The following is a 27,348-nucleotide window of genomic DNA, read 5'->3' as shown; positions in this document are numbered from 1 at the left end:
CATTCTCTTTTCTATTTCCCAATGTTAGGTCTTCCCAAATTTATGAAAAAAAAAAAAAAAAAAAAAAAAAAAAAATATATATATATATATATATATATATATATATTTTTATATACACAAACCAGATTCCCAAAAAGTTGGGACACTATACAAATCATGAATAAAAACTGAATGCAATGATGTGGAGGTGCCAACTTCTAATATTTTATTCAGAATAGAACATAAATCACGGAACAAAAGTTTGAGAAAATGTACCATTTTAATGGAAAAATATGTTGAATCAGAATTTCATGGTGTCAACAAATCCCCAAAAAGTTGGGACAAGGCCATTTTCACCACTGTGTGGCATCTCCCCTTCTTCTTACAACACTCAACAGACGTCTGGGGACTGAGGAGACCAGTTTCTCAAGTTTAGAAATAGGAATGCTCTCCCATTCTTGTCTAATACAGGCCTCTAACTGTTCAATCGTCTTGGGCCTTCTTTGTTGCACCTTCCTCTTTATGATGCGCCAAATGTTCTCTATAGGTGAAAGATCTGGACTGCAGACTGGCCATTTCAGTACCCGGATCCTTCTCCTACGCAGCCATGATGTTGTGATTGATGCAGAATGTGTCTGGCATTATCTTGTTGAAAAATGCAGGGTCTTCCCTGAAAGAGATGACGTCTGGATGGGAGCATATGTTGTTCTAGAACCTGAATATATTTTTCTGCATTGATGGTGCCTTTCCAGACATGCAAGCTGCCCATGCCACACGCACTCATGCAACCCCATACCATCAGAGATGCAGGCTTCTGAACTGAGCGTTGATAACAACTTGGGTTGTCCTTGTCCTCTTTGGTCCGGATGACATGGCGTCCCAGATTTCCAAAAAGAACTTCGAATCGTGACTCGTCTGACCACAGAACAGTCTTCCATTTTGCCACACTCCATTTTAAATGATCCCTGGCCCAGTGAAAACGCCTGAGCTTATGGATCTTGCTTAGAAATGGCTTCTTCTTTGCACTGTAGAGTTTCAGCTGGCAACGGTGGATGGCACGGTGGATTGTGTTCACTGACAATGGTTTCTGGAAGTATTCCTGAGCCCATTCTGTGATTTCCTTTACAGTAGCATTCCTGTTTGTGGTGCAGTGTCGTTTAAGGGCCCGGAGATCACGGGCATCCAGTATAGTTTTACGGCCTTGACCCTTACGCCCAGAGATTGTTCCAGATTCTCTGAACCTTCGGATGATGTTATGCACAGTTGATGATGATAGATGCAAAGTCTTTGCAATTTTTCGCTGGGTAACACCTTTCTGATATTGCTCCACTATCTTTCTGCGCAACATTGTGGGAATTGGTGATCCTCTACCCATCTTGGCTTCTGAGAGACACTGCCACGCTGAGAAGCTCTTTTTATACCCAATCATGTTGCCAATTGACCTAATTAGTGTTAATTGGTCTTCCAGCTCTTAGTTATGCTCAAATTTACTTTTTCCAGCCTCTTATTGCTACTTGTCCCAACTTTTTTGGGATTTGCCGACACCGTGAAAATTTGAATCAATGTATTTTTCCTTTAAAATGATACATTTACTCGGATTAAACGTTTTATCTGTCATCTACGTTCTATTACAAATAAAATATTGACATTTGCCATCTCCACATCATTGCATTCAGTTTTTATTCCCAATTTGTTTAGTGTCCCAACTTTTTTTGAATCCGGTTTGTGTGTGTGTATATATATATATATATATATATATATATATATTTATATTAGGCTACTTTCACACTTGCGTTCGGGGTTCCGCTTGTGAGTTCCGTTTGAAGGCTCTCACAAGCGGCCCCGAACGGATCCATCAGAATGCATCAGTATGGCTCCGTTTGGCCTCCGTTCCGCTCAAGAGGCGGACATCCGAATGCAGCTTGCAGCGTTTTCATGTGCGCCTGGCCGTGCGGAGCCAAACGGATCCGTCCAGACTTACAATGCAAGTCAATGGGGACGGATCCGTTTGACGTTGACACAGTATGGTGCAATTGCAAACGGATCCGTCCCCCATTGACTTTAAATGTAAAGTCAGGAGTCCCTATTAATATACCATCGGATCAGAGTTTTCTCCAATCCGATGGTATATTTTAACTTGAAGCGTCCCCATCACCATGGGACCGCCTCTATGTTAGAATATACCATTGGATTTGAGTTAGATCGTGAAAACTCAGATCAGACAGTATATTCTAACACAGAGGCGTTCCCATAGAGATGGGGACGCTTCAAGTTAGAATATACTGAGAACTGTGTACATAACTGCCCCCTGCAATTCCCCACTCAGCTGCTATCTCTGTGTTCATCCCATCCTCATATATATAATGATTATCCTGGGACTTTGAAGTACGGACGCTATATCGATGACCTCCTTATCATTTGGCATTGTCCCGTGGCGTCTGTACCAGCCTTTGTACAATACATCAATAATAATCCCTTTTCCTTACATTTTACTCATGCTATTCACTCCAGCTCGATTACCTTTCCTGATCTAACCTCGACAGGTAATGATACAACTAAAAAGATTAGAACTAAATTGTATTGTAAACCAACTTTTCGTAATACTATACTTGCTGCAGATAGCTGTCATCCTAAGCACTCTATCCGCAGCATACCTGTAGGTGAATTTATAAGGGCACGCGGCGCCTGTTCACATGATGTGGATTTTAAAAGAGTGCATCATCATTAGTGATCAAAGAACAGGGTTACCCCATATAGATGATAAAACATGCCATGAATATTGCCGAATTCAAAAATAGGTCCTTTTTGCTAAGCAAAAATAAAAATAATCAAATAATGAATGTATTATATTCTCCACTGATTTTCCCCTTGAGTATAATCAGATTATTTCCTTGGTCACCAAATACTATATTAGATGATGACCGCCAAGTGAAAGATATATTATCTAATGGGTGGACGTTTGTGGCGAGACGGGGTGTAACCCTAGGCAACCTGGTGACACCCTCTATGTATTCCTCTCAGACCAGCAAACCCACTAACTGGCTTTCCTGTAAGGGTTTTTTCAAACGCAGCTTGAATAGATGGCGCTTGGCGCTGTACCCACTAAACAGGTGACATCTGCCTCCAACAATTATAAACGTATGTTGTCCCCATTTGTAAATTATAATAGCACTTACATTGTTTATATTATTGCAACAAATGTAATCTTCAGTATACAGGTTGCACTACAGGTGGCTTGAAAACTAGAATCGGTGAACATTTGAACAGTATAGCCAACCCTGAACACAAAAGCCTGTCCGATGCTGCAATGCACTGTAAATATGCGCCAAGGATATACACGTTCACTCCAGGTGAAATCAATTTAGAAAGTGCACCGACCCAAACGAAGAGGGGATTGCCAGGAGGGCTCTCCTCAGACGCGAAACCTTTTGGATACTGACTATGGGCAGCCGTTATCCAAATGGCTTAAACCTTAAAACAGATTTGGCTTATTATTATTAATTATGTCAATATTCTCTATGAATATTTTTATTGGTGTCTGTTCACAATATGTTACTGAAAACCATTTGCGTTTTCCATGTATTCTTGTTCTTTCTTGCATATTCTCTATAGTAAGAATCCACTGTTCCATGCTAGATTTTCCAAAGTATTGTTCTCCGTGCATGCCTTGTTTTTCTGCATTTAAACTCATTTTATCTTTTACGTATTATGCCATGACTAAGGGCTCCTCTGCCCGAAACTGGTCTGAGCTATGTTTTTAACTGGTTTATGTTCCAAGATAAAAAGTATGAAATAAATACATTCTTTTGCCTATCCTGGGAGTGCTGAGCAGACTACACTACACAGACAAGGTGTTTATATAATGAGGCTTTACGTTGCGGTCGTTGTGCTTTTTTACCAAAACAAAAAATGCAACATGTAAACACAGTTTGGTTAACCCCTAAAGGAAAAAAATATATAAATCGCTAACATTTTTTGGGTAGTCAAGCAAATAAAAAAGCTATGGTGACTAAACCACCACATGCACAAAATCACAAAAAAGTTGCCTGGACATTCAGGCCTTTTTTGGGGGCCCGGTCATGAAAGGGTTAAGGTGAAAAATGGCAGGGTTCTGAAGGGGTTAATTATTATATAAATTTCAGATTATTTGTTAGTGTATTTATGTGCTCAATATATTTGTGGTCTTAATAAGAGCTGGTGGCACATTTCAGAATCTCAATGCCTAGAGATTTGTTGGTCTTTTTCCTACACTATGTCATACTTCTTAAAATGTTTTGGTCTGACTGAGAAACAAGGTGTTACATAATTGGCATTTTAACAATATGTTCTATGCCCTAACTACCATTAGGCAATAGTAAAATGAGATTATAGAATCTGTGACGTATCGGTCACTTTCTTCCTTTTGGTGTTGTCCATTTGTGGTTAATGCCTAATCAAGCTAAGAAGAAAGATGCAAATGAGCTCTTAACAACTCTGGCTCTAAAGCCACCAGATATAAGGCAGCTATCCTTTAAATCAATGTTAGACCATGTAAATAGGCCTTAGAGGCAGAGCTTGCCAAGAGCTCATTTACATCCCCCTTTTCCCAGAATTCAAGAGGATCATGTATGGCCTATAAGTCTCCTCATGCCAATTAATGCGCTGTCCGGAAAGAGAGATAGTACCCGCCCCTAATCAAGCTAAGGCCACTTTCACACGGTCAGTATTTTTCATCAGTGTTTCTCAAACCATGAGTGTGTCCAAAACAGAGAATAGGTAGAAATCTTCCCATTATACCTTTTTTTCTGCAAACTCCAGTATTGGTTTTGGCTTACAAATACTGACAATGCAGGCCTAATAGTTTTTTAACATCAGAAGTAGACCTTTTCAAGTTTCTTTATAGAGTTATGTATGACATGCGGCATAAATTACGTGTGAAAAAAAAAATGTACTGGGCCAGAATTTAGTAGAAAGCCAAAAATCATGCACTACCCTAAATATGAGCCAAGCAGCCAAGCTGATGTCCTCACTATGCAAGTACTGAATAATTACACACAGACAAAAGACAAAGCAGACAACTTCAGTATTCATGAGAATACGCATTTATTTCAGAAATAAGAAACCTCTTTCTGTTGATGACACATGCCAGTTAAGAAATATTTACATATAGCGATTCCTTATATATTCTCGGTATGTGAACATGTCATCTTTCTCCAAAGGCTGCATGACACCTCTGCCTGCTTGGATATGAGCATGAAATATATCCAACGACTTCCTGTCGACTCTGGGTGGTGTCACTTCATATATGTTATCCTGGGAGAATGAAGAGATGCAGTTCCTGTAGTAAAAAAACACAGGATACAGAAAATAAGATTGGTCACTGTAATACTCAACTATTACTGTACATGCTACAGAGCAGTAGAGCCATGTCTGTATTATAGATGTATAATGAAATATATGATAGCTGTGCATTTGTAGGAGTGAATATAAAAGGTAATGTCTTCTACAGCTGACATATATATACTGTATACTACATAGCAAGCTATAGAATGCTGGTTACTAGCAAACCCATCCATCAATCCAATTAGCCATCTGATTGCTATCCAGCTTCCCTCTCTCCCCACTCCACTAAGAGCATGTTCACATGACTTAAAAGTGCACACAGATTTTGTCACATGTTCTGTGACGAAATCAGAATGAAAACCATAGCAAATATGCATCCTGCTGTTTATAACTGGAATCTGTGTTGCCGTTCATACGGGCACAGATTGTTTTCTGCACAGTTTTGAAATCAGAGTCAAGCAGGGACATGGAACCTGCATGACATCCGTACAGAAAGTGTAGCCATGCAGCACCGATTAACTCCACTGAGTGGTCCATGGTCAGATATGTGGCATGACAAAATACAATCGGAGCCAAAATCCGAGGATCACATAAATATTTTCTGAAATGTATTTTAAGCCATGGAACACACTTAATATTTATAATACAGTGAGGTGTACCGGCCTTGGCTCCATCTGTGCAATGCACATGCGCCTTCTGAGACATCAATCAGGCTATCAAACGAGAGCAAGAGGGGTTTATTCCGAAGATCAAGAATATGCCAGGACCTTCCTTCTACAACAGACTGCCCAGCGTATGAGGGAGAATTCTGGATAAAGATTGTAGAGGCACTCCACACCATATGTTCTGTTTCGGGGGCATATGTGTTGAAAAGCTTTTTTGGTGCTACAGATCCCCAGGTACAGTAATGACATCTTTTTGCCTCTGCAGGAGAAATTCATTTTTGAGCTCAAAGGGCTGTTCATGTAATGTACATCCAATCAAAGCATAGCATTCCAGAGCAGGGGATAGTCTCTGCAGCAGCTCTGACTAATAAAGGCAAGGGCGTCTGGGTGGGGTACCTCTGTCCACTGTATTTAAATGACCTGTCAGGCAGACAACTCCTTTAAAAGGATAAAATATTGGGGGCCTACACATGATGCAGATTATGCACGTTTTTTTCTCTGCATATTTCATGCAAGAAAAAACGCTGCGTAATACAGTGCCAGCAAAGTGAATGAGATTTGACAAATCTCATTTACACTCTTCTTTTTTCCTTCGTTGTGGAAACTGACCTGTTGTGCGGATTTTAAAGGTCAATTGTTTGTGCAATTCCACACCTTTTGTAGAGTGATTTTACCCAAAAACTTTAATGGGGATTATATATATAAAATCTGCACATAAAACGACACCAAAACAGCGATAAGTAGTGCGGATTTATGTGCAAGTACAAATATCATCTTACAACTTAATATCATTTTAAATAAAGGAACATGAATAATTCAAATCTGCAACCAAAAACTATAATCTATAGAGCACATTTATTACGACCGGCGTTTTAGATGCCGGTCTTAATAAAGTCATAAGCTGGCGGTGGATACGCCTGAGTTATGAAGAGGCGCCGGCCGCGCCATTACTTTGGCAGATCCTCCGCCAGTTCTAAATGTAAGACAGCTTCCTTGCTGTCTTACATTTAGACCTTTTGCATAGAAAATGGTAAATTAGATGGGCCTGCCGGCCTGTCCACTTCCCCACCACGTCCACAATTTTAGACCTGGTGTGTGCGGGGAAAAATCGCAGATTGCGTCGCAACTAACCGTTGCGGCATAATCTGCGCCTGAAATATATACGCCTAGTTTAGGTGTATTTCAGATTAATAAAATAAATTACCTCCTATATATACATGTGTGTGTAGATATGTACATAAAATTCTATATGCATACACGTATACACACAAATATTTTACTTATTTTTATATATATATATATATATATATATATATATATATATATATATATATATAGAATTTACATGTAGCAACTACCCTGTATTTCAGCATACTTTAGCATATTATCAATATCTGAATATTATATAGGTTGGCTTTTCTGAAAGATACCAACCCAAATATCTAATCACCACCCCAACTCATTCACAACTTTGACATCACAGCCCAAGTCTAATGCCTCAAGATAATGAAACAGTCTTTAATATTCATATTTCGCATTAATGGCCTTGCTATTTCTAAAACGTAATTTCTGTTGTAATGGCAGGAAGCTTTTCTTTTGCAGTAATATCAGGTAGCCTAATAACAGAGCTAAGTGGCTAAAAGTATAATTTTATACATTGGTGAAAACGAAATTACATAATTCTGTTCAAACTTTGCTCGTCACAAAGGAAATATGACCTTGTTATGTATGTTGAACCAGATAAACAGAAATAAATGAAACTTTAAGCCTTTTGCTGTGAGGGGAGTTTGGACACTTTGCACCTCTGGTAGCCAGAACAATTTTCTCATGTACAAATAAAACAGAATTTACAAAAAATAAAAATAAAATCACACCAACCAACCCCCCCCCCCCTACCCATATACACTCCTTAATACTGAAACTGCCACACTAAGAAAAAAAGTTGTTGAATTATAGAAATCACAAGATCTATAGACATATTAATGATATGCAAGGGATAAAAGTATGGAAACAAAATATTCAAACCATCTTAACTTATTCAGCATTGCATACAAGCGTCAATCTTCGAAATACACACACTTACACTCCTTGGCATGCTATCAGTGAGGTTATTAATAGTTGCCTGAGGAATGTTCTGCAACGCTTTATGGATCTGGGCACAGAAATAATCAAGACACTATTTACCTCCCAAGGCATGTGATGTGATGTCCAATTTCACTTGCAATACAGAAAAGATCACTATGTGCCATTTTTCTAATCAGAAGATCTGTCCATGCAGAGGTTTGCCTCTGTGCACCTCTTGCTGTCATTCCAGTTAGTTGTCGTTTTCCCAACCACTGGGACATGCAACATTGAACAGTGCTGACATCTTGGCCTAGGCATATAGAGCCAAAGTGATAAACCAAGGTCTCTAGTTCAAGGATTCTGTCCCTCTCAGTTTGTGATGTTTCATGCTGCTAAAAAAATGTGGTCTCAATCTGGATTGTACGCTCCTCCCACAGATTGGAGGTAGGTGCTTTAAAATTTTATAATCTGCAGATTTTAGTGACACCTGCTACTTGCTCAATTTGCGTAACATTACAGCTTGTTCTTTTTGGTATTGCAATTTCAATGTTGAGGAGTGCATTTTCTATAAGTAGACACATATGTTGTCAAAATGCCTTTCAGCACATACACACACACAGACACATTCATGCAATTTTGCGTAAAACTTAAATTTTTCATAAATATTGCATAAAAGTTGATATTGGCAAGTAAAAGTGTGACCCAAGCAGGAAGTTACATGCACCGCAACTCCTAAAAGGAATTCATACATGTTATTTAGGCCTAAATTCTACCGGAGTATCTACAGGATAGGGGATAAGTATCTAAATTGTGACTGCCAGGAACACCACTGAACACAAAAACAAGGATCCCATGTCAGAGTATGAATGGAGTAGCAGGTTGTGGATACTTGCTGCCATTACATTCATTTTCTAAAGGACTTCTGCTATCCCAGCGGTCATACCCTCATCAGATACTTCTCCCCACCTAACTTAGCGCCACCCATTTAACCTACTCTACTCTCACCAGATGCTGAGGCACTAAGAATGTGCCCTTCAGGCTTAACCGGCTTGCATATATGTCATTGTAAAATTAGTTGAGTAATTTCTTGTGGACCCACTGAAATGAATGGTTACGTGTGTGATCTTCACAAAATGCATATCGGATGGGGAATGAACAAAGGGTTGTGTGGATGGGGAATAATCCATATGCAAATAAACAGTTGAGTGCAATAAGGGGGGCTTGGGCACTCAGTGCGCCCTTGCTCCGCCTCCTTCCTCTCCCTCTTTTTCTGGATTGACAGCGCCAGGTGAGATGACTATGCAGGATCCTGGCCCTGTCAATCAAGAAGAAGACAGCAGAATTGGTAAAGGAAGCAAAAGGTGTACAAGGGTGCACACAGTGGCTCAGGATCAACTTTCTCCTGATATAAGCAATGGCTTGCTTGCTAGGCATTATGTTCAGCTAAACTAGCCCTACAAGTCATTGTGTGTAGTTTAACATAGAATTTCCTGGTGAGAGACTCCCTTTAAAACACTACAACACACCCAGAGGTACCCATACTACAGTAACCGCCAATGAGGGGGCAACCTAATGTGTCAGTTTCTGCCTCACCTCCTTGCTGAATCTAGAAGTAAAGCTTTTTGAAAGCATCTTAGTGTCCAATCTCACAAGCACCTACAGGGTATCATAAAATCCAGACTAGGCAGCATTCCTCCCAAAAGATGAGAGGATACCATGCTACATTTTACATGCACACACAATCAATTTGCATTTGTTAGGTTGGACTGGGAATTCCTTGATCAATCTCTAAATCATATTGAGCCGATACTCCATGTTCTTGTAAATCCTGTCCCCTTACTCTGACCACACGGCAACAGTTAAAGGAGTATCCTGGTTACATTAAGTTCAGTTGAGGTCCTACCACTGGGAACCCTACCAATCACATAAACGAGGGTCCTGTACCCCCTGCACCCATTCTGAAATGAATGGAGCAGCCACACACATGCCCGACCGTCCGCTTTATTAAAGGGGTTCTCCGGGAATGAAGAAAATGAAAATACTTAAACATTGCTTTATTATAAATATATTCCAAAATGTCTCATTATTTATAATGACTCGTTTTGTCTGTAGAGCAATCATTAGAGTAAATAAAATTGCCGCAGTCCTATTAGTACTCACAAAACCTGTCCTAATCACACAGGAGGACAAGTTACTTCACAACACTGAGATAAAGAACTGCCTCATGCTCCTCTTTGCTCTGATTGTCAGGGATTATGGTCCTGAATACAGTTTAATATGATCTTCAGCTGAATCTCTGTGAGAATGGAGGTCACGAGGAGACATGAATTACAGAGCGGAGGGTGTGGGTAATGGGCAGCAGCACTTGTATGCCGTCTCCATTACCACAGTCTGTCCGTCCTTTCTATACTTCAAGTCTCCTCATGGACTCTATTCCTACAAAGGTTCAGATAAGAATCATATTAAACTGCATTCAGGACCATATTCCCTGACAAAGCAGAGCAGAGAGGAGGATGAGGCAGCTCTTTACCTCAGTGTTGTGAAGCAACTTGTCCTTCTGTGTGGCTAGGACAGGTTTTGTGTGTACTTATAGGATGGCAGACATTTTATTCTAATGAATGCCCCCCAGACAAAACAAGCCATTATAACTAATGAAAGGTATTTGGGAATATATTTATAATAAACTAAAATTTTAGTATTTTCTTTTTCTTAATTCCCGGAGAATCCCTTTAATTAAAGGGGGATAAACCAAAAAAGAGAAAAAACTGGAACTGCTTATAGCTATTGCCTTTGGGCGCTGCTCAGCTAGATGTATCACACAAATGGTGAGTTAAAAAGGTATTTATTAGTCTACGCGTTTCGAGGGAATTGGACCCTCTTCTTCAGGACAATCAGTAATACAATACAAAACAGTTTGAATTTATTTATACACTTATTTTTGGCGCCTTCCGCATTTAATCGCTAAATGCGCCCTGGAACGAAGGCTGCAGCAAGGCACTCCCCGGTTGCTGGTCGGGTCCATCTACCAGCCAGGCTCGTCAAAGATGTTGTGACTCTTCACAACATATTCTGGTAAGCGCACTACTTTTTGCATTATTTCAGCATCCTATACTGTACTACACATTTGGCGCTGCCCTCTCTCTTCTCCCCTCCCTTCTGCTTTAATTAAAGGGGGCCCGAGGGGTTACGGGACCCCTGTTCTTGTGATCCTACCACTAGGACCCCCACCGATCTAATATTTATTCCCATCCTGTGGATAAGGGATAACTTAATGCAACTGGAATACCCCTTTAAAGTAAATGGTTTGCACTCTGACCCTTTCAAAATCCAACATAGCACTTGAAAGCAATGGCCCCTCTCCCCTACAATGCTCTTTTTCTAACCATTTATTCTTACGGTCTGAACTAACCCATAAAATATGGGGGACCCTATCGGCCCTGGTTAACAGAAACTAACTGCTGATAAATACATTTTATTCTTCCTTAATAATTCCCATGTTCCATTTCCCAACCACACAGTAGAACCTAAAGTATTATTGTTCCCTGCAGTTTTTCATGTTAAAACTAGCACTTTGAATGGAGCAGAAAGCACAGCTCCATTCAAAGTGTGGTGACAATGTTGGTCTTGCACGGCCACTACTACATTTTGAATGGAGCTGTGCTTCCGGTTACATTCAAAGTGCTAGTTCTGGTGCTGGAGGCTGCATTGAAACACTAATTGCTAAGGATGCGGTGTGTCAGACCCCCACTAATAATTCATCAACTTCAGATGTCAGTAGCCTTGAAAACCCCTTTAAAGTCAACATGCAAAAACCACTACTCTTGGCGAGGTATGAAACTGTATATCAGAATCAGGTTTCTACAGATTTTCTTTTCTCTGAAACGATGTACATGTATTTGTTAAGGGTGTATTGCATGGGCAGGACATCTGCCAGATGAACGCTCGTTATCTGTCATCTTGCAGTGTAATACTGCCACCGATTGCCCGAAATATTAGGATTTGCCAGCGCCAGATCGTGCTGTCTATAATATGCTGTATCCAATGGAAACTATTAAGTCCTGGTCTTGAATGGCTGGAGCAAACCTGAAAGCACTGTAGAGAACCTATTGTTTTGCCTTCTTCACTGTGCAGTCTGTTATATAAGCAACATATTCCACCCCAATAAGGCAGACGATTGTCGGGAGGGAAGCATTGCATCCCAGCAATTGCCTGCTTGCTAGTGGAGGAGACTGCTGCTATTACATGCAGCAATCTCCCCCGCAGCATTACACTGCAACATGATCGCTAACGAGCATTCATATGAACATTACCTTTCTTTTGTCTGTATGTTAAACAGAAGCAGAGATAAGAGATTCGCAAGATAGTAAAGCTGTAGTAAGTAGTGTATATGGTATGTACATTTGCGATAAACTGTTGAGGAACACCTAAAGGGTTAATAACGTGCAGCTTGGCTGCGGATCTGGGGTGATTGGAAATGACAACACTAGGTAATGACGGCAGCTCCGGGGAAAAAGGGGGTTGGGGGGGGGGGATGGGAGGGTGAAGATAAGAGGGAGATTTGATATATGATGAGATTATGTTGTATCACATTGTTATTTATAATGAATTGGAAGATTGTAAATTTTCTAAAATCCAAAATTGTATTCATATGCAAATAAGAAAGTTGGAGCAACAGAGGCCGGAGCTGAATCCTTGGAGATCTGCACAATCCCCCTCCCTTGATTGACAGTACTAGACATGCTTAGGGCAGAGCTGTGTCCTAGCATGTACATACCATATACACTACTTACTACAGCTTTACTATCTTGCGAATATAGTTTTTCTTATGCTGGTTTATTAACAGGCACAATATATGACACCAGTAATATCTATTGGCTTTCTAAGTATAGAATACCACTCTTCTCAATGTGATAAGGCAGTAGCTTAGAGGTTATAAGGCTAAACACTTACCTCTAGGCTACAGCCTTATCACATTGAGAAGAGTAGACTAGACATGCTTAGGGCAGAGCTGTGTCCTAGCATGTACATACCATATACACTAGTTACGACAGCTTTGCTATCTTGCGAATATAGTTTTTCTTATGCTGGTTTATTAACAGGCACAATATATGACACCAGTAATATATATTGGCTTTCTAAGTATAGAAAACTACTCTTCTCAATGTGATAAGGCAGTAGCCTACAGGTAAGTGTTCAGCCTTGCATACAGATGTCCCAGGTTCAAATCCCAGGAAAGATTTTTCTTTTCTCTATACTTAAACTCATAATAACATCTTGACCTGTCAATCAAAGTGGAAAGGGAGCAGAACTTGCAGACAGAGCAGAGCCTGTAGGTATAATGGCAATGCCCCAGTTGCTCCTAGAGGCTCATTTGCATATGTTAAAACTTAATTTTGGCAATGTGAGCACAGATGAACATGGGACCAACACAGATGCCTTTAGTTGCTAAGCGCACATGCAATAGGTCAGCCAGTTCCATTGGTACAACTCTGCTGACAGATGACCTTTAAGCTATATAATGGAATAACATTATCTATTTTAATGGATTTTCTGGGCCTGTCATACAATTGAACTTGCTAAGTAACAATGAGGACTTTTGCCCTCTTTTACCCATTTTCATGAGTCCATCAACTACACAGGGAAAAAAAAAGGTATGAACCACGGTTACAAATGTGTCTCTTAACCGGTAATGAGATAAGTCCACTTGTTTCTGACCACTAATAAATATATAAAAATTGTTATGACAAACATCAGCAGAAAAACTGGGTCTGTATGCAGACAGTACATCAGTATCCACCTACAATCAACAATAAGCCATCATTATAAAATTCTATGCTAACTACACAGTTAAACTAAAAGGAAAGGTAAAGTAATTCTGAATTATACATATAGTATGTAACATAGCACTCACTATACTAGTATAAATAATAATATGGGCTCATAACAATAGACAGAAAGGATTTATTAAAACCATACGAACCATTATGACTAATTTACATAACCTCAAAGCGGATATTTAACTACACAAAAATAAAGATCAAGCTGTCAAGGCTATATTCATGATTTCCAGTCTGTATCTAATTTCAAGTAGGTGGTCCAGAGACAAATTAAACAAGAGCAGAGTCACTATGTTCTTGAGAATTAGGTCAGAAGGTTCAGGTGACCTGGCTCCTTTATTCTTTGCTCATAAAATTATCAGAGATACTGATCTTACACAAGAATGTAATGTAATGCATAAAAAAAACATTTATTCAACATGGGCATCAACGTATCTGAAAATTCCCGAAAATATAAAAATACTATACAGCGAACTGGAAAAACACAATTCTGCAATATTTTTTTTTTTACGGTGTTGACTATGCGGTAAAACTGACCTGTTACCTTCATTCTCCGGGTCAGAATGATTACAATGATACGACACTTGTATAGTTTTTCTTGTGTTTTAATATTGAAAAAAAAATTAAACTTTGAAAAAAAAAATAGATTTTTTTTTCATCACCATATTCTGAAGCCTCATTTTTTGTGGAGCGGTCTGTACTTTTCAGTGAATTTAGTGTGACTTTTTGACCACTTTTAACCCCTTAAGGACACTGCCATATTTCACCTTAAGGACCAGGCCATTTTTTTGCAAATCTGACCAGTGTCACTTTATGTGGTGATAACTTTAAAACGCTTTTACTTATCCAGGCCATTCTGAGATTGTTTTTTCGCCACATATTGTTCTTCATGACACTGGTAAAATGCAGTAAAAAAAAATACATTTTTATTTATTTAAAAAATTGCTAAATTTGCAAGAAATTTTGAAAAATTAGCAAATTTCCAAGTTTCAATTTCTCTACTTCTATAATACATAGTAATACCTACTAAAAATAGTTATTACTTTACATTCCCTATATGTCTACTTCATGTTTGGATCATTTTGGGAATTACATTTTATTTTTTGGGGATGTTACAAGGCTTAGAAGTTTAGAGCAAGTCTCAAACTTTTTCCGAAATTTTCACAAACCCACTTTTTAAGGACCAGTTCAGGTCTGAAGTCACTTTGTGAGGCTTACATAATAGAAACCACCCAAAAATGAGCCCATTCTAGAAACTACACCCCTCAAGGTATTCAAAACTGATTTTTACAAACTTTGTTAACCCTTTAGGTGTTGCACAAGAATTATTGGCAAATGGAGATGAAATGTGAGAATTTAAATTTTTGGGCAAATTTTCCATTTTAATCAATTTTTTCTAGAAAAAAAGCAAGGGTTAACAGCCAAACAAAATGCTATATTTATTGCCATGGTTCTGTAGTTTGCCGAAACACCCCATATGTGGCCGTAAACTACTGTACGGGCACACAGTAAGGCGTAGAGGGAAAGGTGCACCGTGTGGTTTCTGGAAGGCAGATTTTGCTGGACTGGTTTATTTACACCATGTCCCATTTGAAGCCCCCCTGATGCACTCCTATAGTAGAAACTCCATAAAAGTGACCCCATTTTGGAAACTACGGGATAAGGTGACTGTTTTGTTTGGACTATTTTTAGGGTACATGTGATTTTTGGTTGCTCTATATTACATTTTTATGAGGCAAGGTTACCAAAAAATAGAAATTCTGAAATTTAATGTCCATTTGCGATAAACTGTTGAGGAACACCTAAAGGGTTAATAACGTGCAGCTTGGCTGCAGATCTGGGGTCATTGGAAATGACAACACTAGGTAACGACGGCAGCTCCGGGGAAAAAAACGGGGTTGGAGGGGGGGATGGGAGGGTGAAGATAAGAGGGAGATTTGATAGAAGATGAGATTATGTTGTCTCACATTGTTATTTATAATGAATTGGAAGATTTTTTTTTTTTCTTAAAAGTAAAAATGTACAAAGGGTTAATAACGTTTTTAAAATCAGTTTTGAATACATTGAGGGGTGAAGTTTCTTAGATGGTGTCACTTTTATGGAGTTTCTACTGTAGGGGTGCATCAGGGGTTCTTCAAATGGGACATGGTGCCAAAAAATCTGCCTTCCAGAAACCATACGGCGTTCCTTTCCTTCTGCACCCTGCCATTTGGTCATACAGCAGTTTACAACCACATATGGGGTGTTTCTGTAAACTGCTGAATCAGGGTCATAAATATTAAGTTTTGTTTGGCTATCAACCCTTGCTTTGTTACTGGAAAAACGTTTTGAAATGGAAAATTTGCCAAAAAATTGCTGTTTTGGCACAGTTTTTATTTTATTTTTTTGACCGTGTTCATCTGAGGGGTTAGGTCATAGGGTATTTTTATAGAGCAGATTCTTACAGACGCGGTGATACCTAATATGTCTATATTATCCTTTTATAAACAAAAAGAAAACATTTTAGTATCTCCATAGTCTAAGAGTCCGTTTTTTTTTAGTTTTTAGCCGATTATCTTAGGTAGGGGCTCATTTTTTGCGGGATGAGACAAGGTTTTATTGGTACTATTTTGGGGGGCATATAACATTTTGATCGCTTGCTAAAGCAATTTTTGTGACGTAAGGTGACCAAAAAAATACCTTTTTGCACCATTTTTATTTTATTTTCTTGACCGTGTTCATCTGAGGGGTTAGGTCATGGGGTATTTTTATAGAGCAGATTCTTATGGATGTGGCGATACCTAATATGTCTACTTTTTTTTAATTTATTTTATTTTTACAAAATATTTTTATTTTTTATTTTGGTTTTAGACTCTCAAGTCTGAGAACCATAGTTTTTTTTCCGATTGTCAATGGCTAAATTAGGGAAGGGGAATATAAATTTAGTACTCCATGGAAGTGTGGTACTCCCTGAAGCAACCGTCAATGCAGAGGCCCGGATGATCGGGGCACGTGTCACACTGAGTGGTGGTGTCCTTCCGTATACCGATTGTAGTCGACGATACAATCGGGCTTGAGGACCGTTGCCGCAGTACCTCGCACAGGGACAGGGGTGATGCCGTTACTGTGAATTGTGGACAGTGCAAGGACATCCCTCTTGTCCTTATATCTGACCAGCAACAGGTTTCCACTGGTAAGGGTACGGGTCACACCCCTGGGGATAGGTACCTGGAGGGGGATACTAGTATAAAAGTTATCCACGTACAGGTGGTAACCCTTATCTAGCAGTGGGTGCATAAGGTCCCGCACAAGTTTCCCGCTAATACCCAGAGTGGGGGGACATTCTGGGGGTTCAATAAGGGAATCTCGCCCCTCGTACACACGAAACTTGTAAGTATACCATGAGGTGCTCTCACAAAGTTTGTACAGCTTCACGCCATACATCGCCGCCCGCTTAGAGGGACATACTGGTGGAAAATGAGTCTCCCCTTGAAAGCAATGAGAGACTCATCAACCACGACCTCCCTTCCAGGTACATAGGTCTCCAAAATTTGGCTCCAAAGTGATTGATGACCGGCCTGATTTTATACAGGCGGTCATAGGCAGGCATTTCCAGATGGTCTCAAACCGGGTACGTGTCATGGCCGTACTGTAAAGTGGGGTCTGGTAGAGGACGCCCCCACTCCAGTAATGCCTGACACTAGGTTTTTTGACTAGGCCCATGTGCAGCACGAGGCCCCAAAACGTCCTCATCTCGGCTGCACTAACCAGAGTCCAGCCACCGGCCCTAGCCAAAAAGGAGCCCGGGTGTTGAGCGTACAGGTTCGTTTGCCCCACCATCAGGTTCACAAAGTGGTCACTGAAAAAAAGACAAAAATAGTCATATTCAGTGAAGCCCACTGTGCGAATCTGGATTCCTGTTTGGCCTACAAAATCAGGAATCGCAGGCTCAAAATGCTCTGGGGTACACCATGCAAGTTCACCAGTAGGGGGCTCCGGTGGACTTAACTGGTGGGCTGGAAAACTAGTACAAGCCCCAGAGCTTCTCGTACTAGTGTGGGCCACAGGGTCCCTAGCATGGCTGTCTCCTTGCTCCACCTGGCAGCGTCTCTGCCGCCTTGGGGGCTCATCATCATCGCTAGATGATGAGGAGGACGCGGATGACAAAAGGAAAGTGGAGTCATCCTCGTCCTCAATGGGACTCTGAGTCGGAGGCAAAAAATATATATAAAAAATAATAATAAATCAAACTCGCTGATTAGCCGTCCGAAGCTGATCAGCGGTGGGGTGTGCGATGCGCTAACAGTGGCCGGACGCTAAGAGTGCCGGCCACAGTCAGCGTACGCAGAAAAAATAAATAAATACTGCTTGCGCCCCAAAAAAAGTTGTGTGCAAGCTGCCGCATCCCGGGGGGGGAAGGGGTCTAGGGTCACACAGCTGTGCTGTGGACCCCTGACACCCGATTTAGGGTGATGCAACCAAAAACAATTTTTTTTTTCAACTAAACTTTCCCTGACTATCCCTGCCTAATCTAACCTGTCCCTAACCTTTCCCTAAATACCTTTTACTGAAGGTGAAGGGGCTGCTGGGCACAGATGGGGGTGCAGGCTCTGGAGATCCGATGCAGCGCTCCTCTCTCCTCAGCTCCCAGACACAAAAGGAGGAGGAGCGCTGCACTAATTTGAACTGCCCGCCCTAATCAGAGCCGATCATGAGAGGTGATGTCACCATCACCTCTCAGGATTGCGAGATGGTGATTGGTGTGATAAAACACCACCACTGATCACCATCCTGTCCCTGGTTATCAGGTCCCCAGGGACCAGAGGTGATCGGAACTACACAGGACGTACAGGTACGCCCTGTGTCCTTAAGTATCAGGACATCAGGCCGTACCTGTACGCCCTGTGTCCTTAAGAGGTTAATAAAAAAAAATTGGGGGGAGTCGAAGTGACAAAAAATGATAAATTGGCAGCTTTTATTTTTATTGCATTACACCAGTCGCCATATGGGATTAATATTGTTATTTTTTAATAGTATGAGCGTTTTCCCATGTAGCAATACCCATGATGTGTATTTTTGATTGATTTGAGTACTTTGATTTTGGAGAAAGGGGGTGATTTGAACTTTTACATTTTCTTACATTAAAACTTTTCTCATATTATATGTTCTTTTTCCATGATACGGTATATTCTTTTCTTATATTAAAATTTTTATTTTTATTTTATTTTTTACTTTTTTTTAAGTTACCCTGGGTGACTATAACTGGCAATCATTAGATTGCCAAATGTGTTCATTGATGGCTATATATTTATTTTATTTAAATCGGCCAAGCCCTAGAATAATCCACTGTCCCACACTTGATGAGGGGATGTGACATTTATTTTAGGCACTTATATAGCGCCGACATATTCCTGAGCGCTTTACAGAAATTAGCATCCAGCTGTCCCCAACAGTGCTCACAATCTAAGTTCCCTATCAGTATGTCTTTGGCGTGTGGGAGGAAACCCAAGAAAACATCAGGAGAACATCCACGCAGATGTTGTTCTTGATCAGATTAAATCCCAGCGCTACAAGGCACCAGTGCTAAACACTGAATCACCGTGTGCCCATAACTTCCTGTGACTTATCTGGACACAGTCGAAGTTTAACAGAAAGGGACATGGTTTAAGATGCATCACAGCCAATCAACAGACAGTGTAACATTAGACAAAGTCACGAATCAAACTTACCATCCAGCATGAGCCACTGTGCTAAAGAGGTTATCCAATTTCTGAAACAGGCCTCCCATGTGCCGGGCCACTCACAGGTAATATACTTATCCTGCTCCCGGGTCCCCGCACCGCCGCATCTCCCTGTACATGGATGAAAACATCCGGTGTTTGGGGGGAGCAGGCAATGACAGGCGAGGATGGGGACGAGCTTCCCTAGCTCCACCTGCGATGCTACAGAGGCTCGTCCCAGTCTGCCATTGGCTAGAACCCCCCTGACACCGGATGTTTTCATCTGTGTACAGGGAGAAGCAGCACAGCAGCAGCAGCCGTGCAGGGACCAGGAGTGGGGTAAGTATATTAACTGTGAGGGGCCTGGCACATGGGGGGGCTGTTTCAGAAACTGGATTACCCCTTTAAATCTGGTTTATATTGTCATTATTTTAGCCACGGTCAGTAAAGCTGACCGGTTGTTTTTGTTCTTTTACCAAAGAATTTCCACAAAACATGATGTGAAAACAAAGTCATTTCAAACAGCGCAGAATTTTTTTTTCTATTGTATTTGAAAAAACTGTTCTGTAAATCTCCAAATGCAATACTGTGCATGCTGGAAGAAAACCACCTGCCGTATACAATCCAGCTATCAATCCAATCAGACAGTCTAAATGCGCTGGGACGGGAAGGGAAATACAAATATATATTTATTTCTACAGCTAGCGATGCATACCAGCATACCAGCTGCATTAGTGGGATGACTAAAAGCTTAGCTCCATTCAAAATAATAGAATTCTATTCCTGATAATGCTTGCACAGCTAAAGTACCGGTAACTGATACAGAAAGTGTACATAAACTAGTACACATAGACTTTATAATAAGAACACTGTAAACAACACAGGATTATGTCATCTGTGACCTAGGTAAGTGCTGTCAAGTGCAATTATACGTTCCTCCATGCCCTAATACATACAGCAGAGCTAACTGCATCTGTTTTCTGGTGTTCCTGTCAGCCCGCTAAGGGACATACACAACATAACAGTAAATCAGCATTTACTTGGACTCCGTTATGCCCTCCAGAACAGAGCTTTCTAGACACACACAATGACTGATGGAACAGAAGAAGTCACTTTCTTACATATATATATATATATATATATATATATATACATACAGGTCCTTCTAAAAAAATTAGCATATTGTGATAAAGTTCATTATTTTCTGTAATGTACTGATAAACATTAGACTTTCATATATTTTAGATTCATTACACACAACTGAAGTAGTTCAAGCCTTTTATTGTTTTAATATTGATGATTTTGGCATACAGCTCATGAAAACCCAAATTTCCTATCTAAAAAAATTAGCATATTTCATCCGACCAATAAAAGAAAAGTGTTTTTAATACAAAAAAAGTCAACCTTCAAATAATTATGAAGTTTAGTTCAGTTCTGCACTCAATACTTGGTCGGGAATCCTTTTGCAGAAATGACTGCTTCAATGCGGCGTGGCATGGAGGCAATCAGCCTGTGGCACTGCTGAGGAGTTATGGAGGCCCAGGATGCTTCGATAGCAGCCTTAAGCTCATCCAGAGTGTTGGGTCTTGCGTCTCTCAACTTTCTCTTCCCAATATCCCACAGATTCTCTATGGGGTTCAGGTCAGGAGAGTTGGCAGGCCAATTGAGCACAGTAATACCATGGTCAGTAAACCATTTACCAGTGGTTTTGGCACTGTGAGCAGGTGCCAGGTCGTGCTGAAAAATGAAATCTTCATCTCCATAAAGCTTTTCAGCAGATGGAAGCATGAAGTGCTCCAAAATCTCCTGATAGCTAGCTGCATTGACCCTGCCCTTGATAAAACACAGTGGACCAACACCAGCAGCTGACATGGCACCCCAGACCATCACTGACTGTGGGTACTTGACACTGGACTTCAGGCATTTTGGCATTTCCCTCTCCCCAGTCTTCCTCCAGACTCTGGCACCTTGATTTGGACCACTGAGCAACAGTCCAGTGCTGCTTCTCTGTAGCCCAGGTCAGGCGCTTCTGCCGCTGTTTCTGGTTCAAAAGTGGCTTGACCTGGGGAATGCGGCACCTGTAGCCCATTTCCTGCACACGCCTGTACACGGTGGCTCTGGATGTTTCTACTCCAGACTCAGTCCACTGCTTCCGCAGGTCCCCCAAGGTCTGTAATCGGTCCTTCTCCACAATCTTCCTCAGGGTCCGGTCACCTCTTCTCGTTGTGCAGCGTTTTCTGCCACACTTTTTCCTTCCCACAGACTTCCCACTGAGGTGCCTTGATACAGCACTCTGGGAACAGCCTATTCGTTCAGAAATTTATTTCTGTGTCTTACCCTCTTGCTTGAGGGTGTCAATGATGGCCTTCTGGACAGCAGTCAGGTCGGCAGTCTTACCCATGATTGCGGTTTGGAGTAATGAACCAGGCTGGGAGTTTTTAAAAGCCTCAGGAATCTTTTGCAGGTGTTTAGAGTTAATTAGTTGATTCAGATGATTAGGTTAATAGCTCGTTTAGAGAACCTTTTCATGATATGCTAATTTTTTTATTTATTTATTTTTTATTTTTTGGGTTTTCATGAGCTGTATGCCAAAATCATCAATATTAAAACAATAAAAGGCTTGAACTACTTCAGTTGGTGTGTAATGAATCTAAAATATATGAAAGTCTAATGTTTATCAGTACATTACAGAAAATAATGAACTTTATCACAATATGCAATTTTTTTTAGAAGGACCTGTATATATATATATATATATATATATATATGATATACAGTTGGGACCATTTAGGAATTACAGGCATTTTTTACAGGCTCAAAAGGAATAGGAAAATTGACTGATAAGCCATTTCAAGGTCTGGTGAGCAGTTCATTTTATTTTGCCGCTGAAATAGCCATATAAGAGCTTTTTTTTCTGCTGGCCAAGTTGTATTTTTAAGGCTTCATGCACACAGATGTGTCCGTGTTTCTGTCAGCGAACAACAGTTCGAATACATTATGCATTTTCTTCTCACTTATCAATAAAATGGACTTTTCTCTTCGCACCAGAAAAGTTAATTTCTATAATCTGCGGAACAGCCACAAAAATCTGCAAAAATACGGATGTGTGCATGACCCCAAAGAAATGAATGGCTCAGTGTGCTATCTGCAAAACATGTGGCTAGCATACAGATGAAAAATTTACAACTCATGTATTGTACCTTGAATTCTTTGGGGGTTACAGCATGACAAAAAAAATTAAAAATTGTACCATTGTCCTTTGGTTTTTATGGCATTCATTGCTCACTATAAGTGACATGACAATTTTCTCTGTGTGTCAGTACAATTACCAAATTTACATAGCTTTTTAATGGTTTGCTACTCTTTTCTATTTTCTTTTTTGTCGCCACATTTAAAGACGCATAAGGTCACTTTTAGGTGGGATGAGTTGAAGTTTTCATTGGTGCCACTGTGGGGTACATATGGCTTTATTGTAGAATACAGCTGGAAAGTGATGCCAAGAGTGCAGCTCTTGAGCCTGCACCATCATAGTATGTCAGCCCATGGGAACTAACTTCCTGCCACAACATACCATTATGGAGTAGGGAGGGAAGGGATTAAGGAAAATAAATTTGACCTCAACCCGATTGAGCGTGCTTTTTACTTAGGCTACTTTCACACTTGTGGCAGGACGGATCCGGCAGGCTGGTCTCCCTGTCGGATCCATCCTTCCGCTGTTTCGCCGGACCGCCGCTCCGTCCCCATTGACTATAATGGGGACGGGGGCTGAGCTCCGGCGCAGCACGGCGAAAGCCGCCGGACTAAAAAGTCCTGCATGTTCGACTTTTTAGTCCGGCGGCTTTCGCCGTGCACCACCGTAGCTCAGCCCCCGTCCCAATTATAGTCAATGGGGACGGAGCGGCGTTCCGGCGAAACAGTGGAAGGACGGATCCGACAGGGAGACCAGTCTGCCGGATCCGTCCTGCCGCAAGTGTGAAAGTACCCTAAGTGAAGACAACGCTGCATTGATCAAATCATATAAGGCCTCTTTCTCATGACTGAAACAGATGATGTCAGGGTCTGCGTTTGCGTTCAGTGTTTAATTTTTTTCGGCATGGATGCAGTCTTGATACGTTTTTCACACACGTGGAGAAAAACTGAAGAATAACACTCAACATCTCCTAGCAACCATTAGTGAAAAACGCATTGCATCTAGGAGGTCTTCCGTTTCTCATGTAGGCCCCATTAAAAAAAATCCTGAACACAAATATAATGTGTGAAAAACAATGCTCATGTACATATACCCATTGAAATGGATGGGTCAGGATTAGGTCCGGATGCTATGGATTCACAACACATATTGCGTCAAGAAGGAAAACTTGCTCGTGTGAAAGAGGCCTAATACACAATTTCCTGATCACTTTGATGATTCGAAGGTATAAAATCCAAAATCTTCTACTGAAACCTTGGTCAAACCTCTTGCCATAAACGTATATAGCCATTTATTGTTTGCTGAGGGCTATGTGGAAAGAAATGAGTCACCAAGTACTCAGATTGTCAACACCAATTATGAAACCTTAAATTTACTTTGTGAAAATTACCTAGAAAAAAAGCTATTTTCATCTGGATTCAAAGAATGCTTTAAAACAGCACATCATGTTTAAGAGGTTGAGAATAAACGTTCTCCAGAAAATTTACTGGGGGAAAAAAAAAATCCAAAACAGAGAAACTTCACAGTGGATTGTGTACATAGATGTATTAAAATTAGTCAAGAAATTCAAAAACAATCTATTTTCCACAACACTTATGTTGAGCCGTTATCTAAAAGAGATGCATTTCTGTTGACTTTGTGCATAAAACACATGGAAGACATGTCAATGAAGTGATATGTCCACACTCATATGGTTGAAGGGGACTGGCTATTTGATTCAATGCACTAAGACGTCCAGCCCCATTCTCTGTCTCATCAGCCATGATGGAGAAAGGGGATGGCTTACGGTTTCTATATCAGAAAAATGAAAAATGTTCATTGAATCAGGTAATGATAAGAAAAACATGTCCAGAATATATAAACTATTATTGTTTGATATTAGTTTGTATACTCTTTCAATAAGCTAGATGGGGAACAGATTTAGAAGTGTTTGGAGATTCAACCTCTTAAGGGCCAAGCAAAAAAACATTTGTTTTTCCCTCCCTGCCTTCAAAATTTCTGAATTTAGATTTTTCTGTCAACATACCCATATGGTTTGTTCTTTCCAGGATGAGCTGTACATTTTAATGGAATCATTTAATAGCGTATTGAGAAACTATATAAAAGGGGGAAAAAAGGTGGAAATTGAAAAAAGGGTTTACGGTGCAATAAAAATAACATCTGTGCACAACATTTTTTGGTCTAAGGGCTGCATTGTCACATTGCTCTATTTCAAGAGGGCCAAAAAAAAGTCAATAGGTTTTGCATCAGCCTGTTACACAGTATGAAGTGAATGGAGAGGAATAATTGCTACCACAGTCGTTCCTCCCTCATTCAGTTCTAATGATTATCAGCAGCACACCCATGATTTCACAGGGAGATGTGCTAATGATAACGGTATACCTTTCATTCTGATAAAGATGCAAATCACCTCATAAATAAGCGATTGCTCGTTTATCAGCTAACCAGTAGCACAAATATACAATAATTATCAATTATCTGGAATGAACATTAAGGGTGTATTAGACACACCGATTATACAGACGATTGCCTAGAGGAAAGTGTTCCCTCCTGGTAATCGCATGTTCACAGGCGGAGTAGACGCTGCTATTACATGCAGAAATCTCGCCGCAGCAGGGGGAGGAGTGATCGTTATGCCATCGCTCGTCCCCATGCTGTACAGTGGTTTGCTGGCAGCAGATCGCTATTAGACAATAGCACAATCTGCTGCCCAAAAATCTGCCCGTCTAATACACCCTTTACTAGAGACACTTGTTTCCAGTAAGTGGTCTGAAAATCTTGCAGTGTAAGTCTATGTGCACACGACCGTATGTGTTTTGCAGTCCGTAAATTAAAACGGATGACATCCGTATGCCATCCATTTTTTTGCGAATCCATTGTAAAAATGCCTAAAACTGACAAAAATAGGACATTTCTTCGAGGGGCTACGGAACGAACATACTGATGCGGACAGCGCGCCCATTGAAATGAATGGGTCTGCATTCTATCCGCTATGCTATAGCACGGTTTATGAGTGAGGAGGGGAATTTATCTTGGTAGATTAAGTATTCTGAAGTTTGTATTACAGCTCCACATGGTTGTAACCCAGCCTTCCCAGGACCATGAAAGAAATGTCTGCATAGCTATAGCATTATTTAGGTGTGACGAGAAGGATTTATTTAAGTAGCAGTCCCTATTAAGCTCTACATAATGTGCCACCCAGCTATCCTGGGACCCTGAATGACAAATCTGTCAAGCCATGCTACAGCATGGACTATTTTCATAGGGATTCTTACTCTTTTCCAGGCTTCTGGGTATTATACAATACTGGCGATTTTTCCGTTCATAAACAGGCTGATCTGACATTCTGCTGTCTGGGAAAGCTGGGTAACAATCTCTGTGGGGCGGTGGTTAAATAAAATATATACAAGGCTGCCCTGATATATTGTGTAAATCTATCATCCTGGTGCCAGGGCAACAAAATCTGTTGTCAACAATGCAGCTCTACAGTCTTGCCACCCAGTGTTTCCAGAACCCTGAAGGAAAGTTGGTCTAACTATCTAGGTTTATCACTACATAACTAGACAAATAGGGAATTCAACAGTCTGGGAACCTGGGTAGTGACCTCTTCAGAGATCTAATGGAGGCCACAGTTGGTACATACCTTCTTGTATACACTAAATCCATAAATATAGTATCAGGACAACCATGCGTATATGTTATATATTGAGTATGATCTCCAGCACATCACCACATACTACCCAGCTTTCCAATGCTGCTGAAAGGCAAATCTACATAATTATGCAGTGAAAGGATAAATTATTACTGCATAACTGGGCAGATTAGCTATTCATCTGTATGTACTATGGATGCTAGTATCTATATAATACAGATGGTACTATTGGCACAATGACCAGCACTGTAACAAAATCTATTTTGCACCATTACTAACAGATTCCTATGAACAATATGGCCATGCTTCCTGTGTAGACAAAAATTATCCAGAGTACACCCAGCCTCCCACCTCCTAAACTTCCTGGCTTATGTGCACTAGCATCAGAGGGGGAGAGGGAGGAAGGAGAAGGCATGGCTGCAGCCTGAGAGTACAATGCACTACTTTTCTACCGTATTTTTCATGGTCTGCAATTGTGATTATTCACTATACAAAAGGGTTTACAGTCTCTTACACTGTAGATTATAGCAAACATCCATTTGAATGTGGCACTAGGAAATGTGAAAAGGTTTGGGCACGCCTTGTCAAATGACATGTTCTGTAGATTTTTCAAAGGAAAAAAAGATCTCTCAAGGAGAATCTTCATCATACCATATATCAAAATAAACCATCAAATGTAGCATCTGCTAAAATATCAGTATCTTTCCATTTGATCCAATAGTGTTATTTCTTGGTTTCAGAACTTAACTTATATTATGCAACAGTGTTTCCTTTTATTTAAACTTTATTTACAACGAACTTATAGATGACTCATATGAAAATAACTGATCTGAACAAAATTTCAGTACAGAAGACGACAAAGTAAACATCAAACTCAGTGTGAAAATAAATTCTATTTAAACGGTGCTGTTAAATGTCAAGCTATCCAATACGGCGTTTT

At 40.4% G+C, this 27,348-nt stretch overlaps 1 protein-coding gene across 3 annotated transcripts in view; it reads right to left on the bottom strand.

Moving 5' to 3' along the window:
- Positions 1-5,044: 5,044 nt before the first annotated feature.
- Positions 5,045-27,348, bottom strand: part of FIG4 (FIG4 phosphoinositide 5-phosphatase) — a 450,714-nt gene continuing 428,410 nt past the window's right edge. For all 3 annotated transcript variants that reach the window (XM_044289561.1, XM_044289559.1, XM_044289560.1), the window contains exon 24: positions 5,045-5,296. In XM_044289561.1, coding sequence (XP_044145496.1) covers positions 5,119-5,296 — 178 coding nt within the window. In that variant the 3' untranslated portion in view covers positions 5,045-5,118. The remainder of the gene's footprint in view (positions 5,297-27,348) is intronic.

Source organism: Bufo gargarizans, chromosome 4 (genome assembly GCF_014858855.1).
Source record: "Bufo gargarizans isolate SCDJY-AF-19 chromosome 4, ASM1485885v1, whole genome shotgun sequence".
Lineage (NCBI taxonomy): Eukaryota > Metazoa > Chordata > Amphibia > Anura > Bufonidae > Bufo > Bufo gargarizans.
This window is presented reverse-complemented; position numbering and strand designations above follow the sequence as displayed.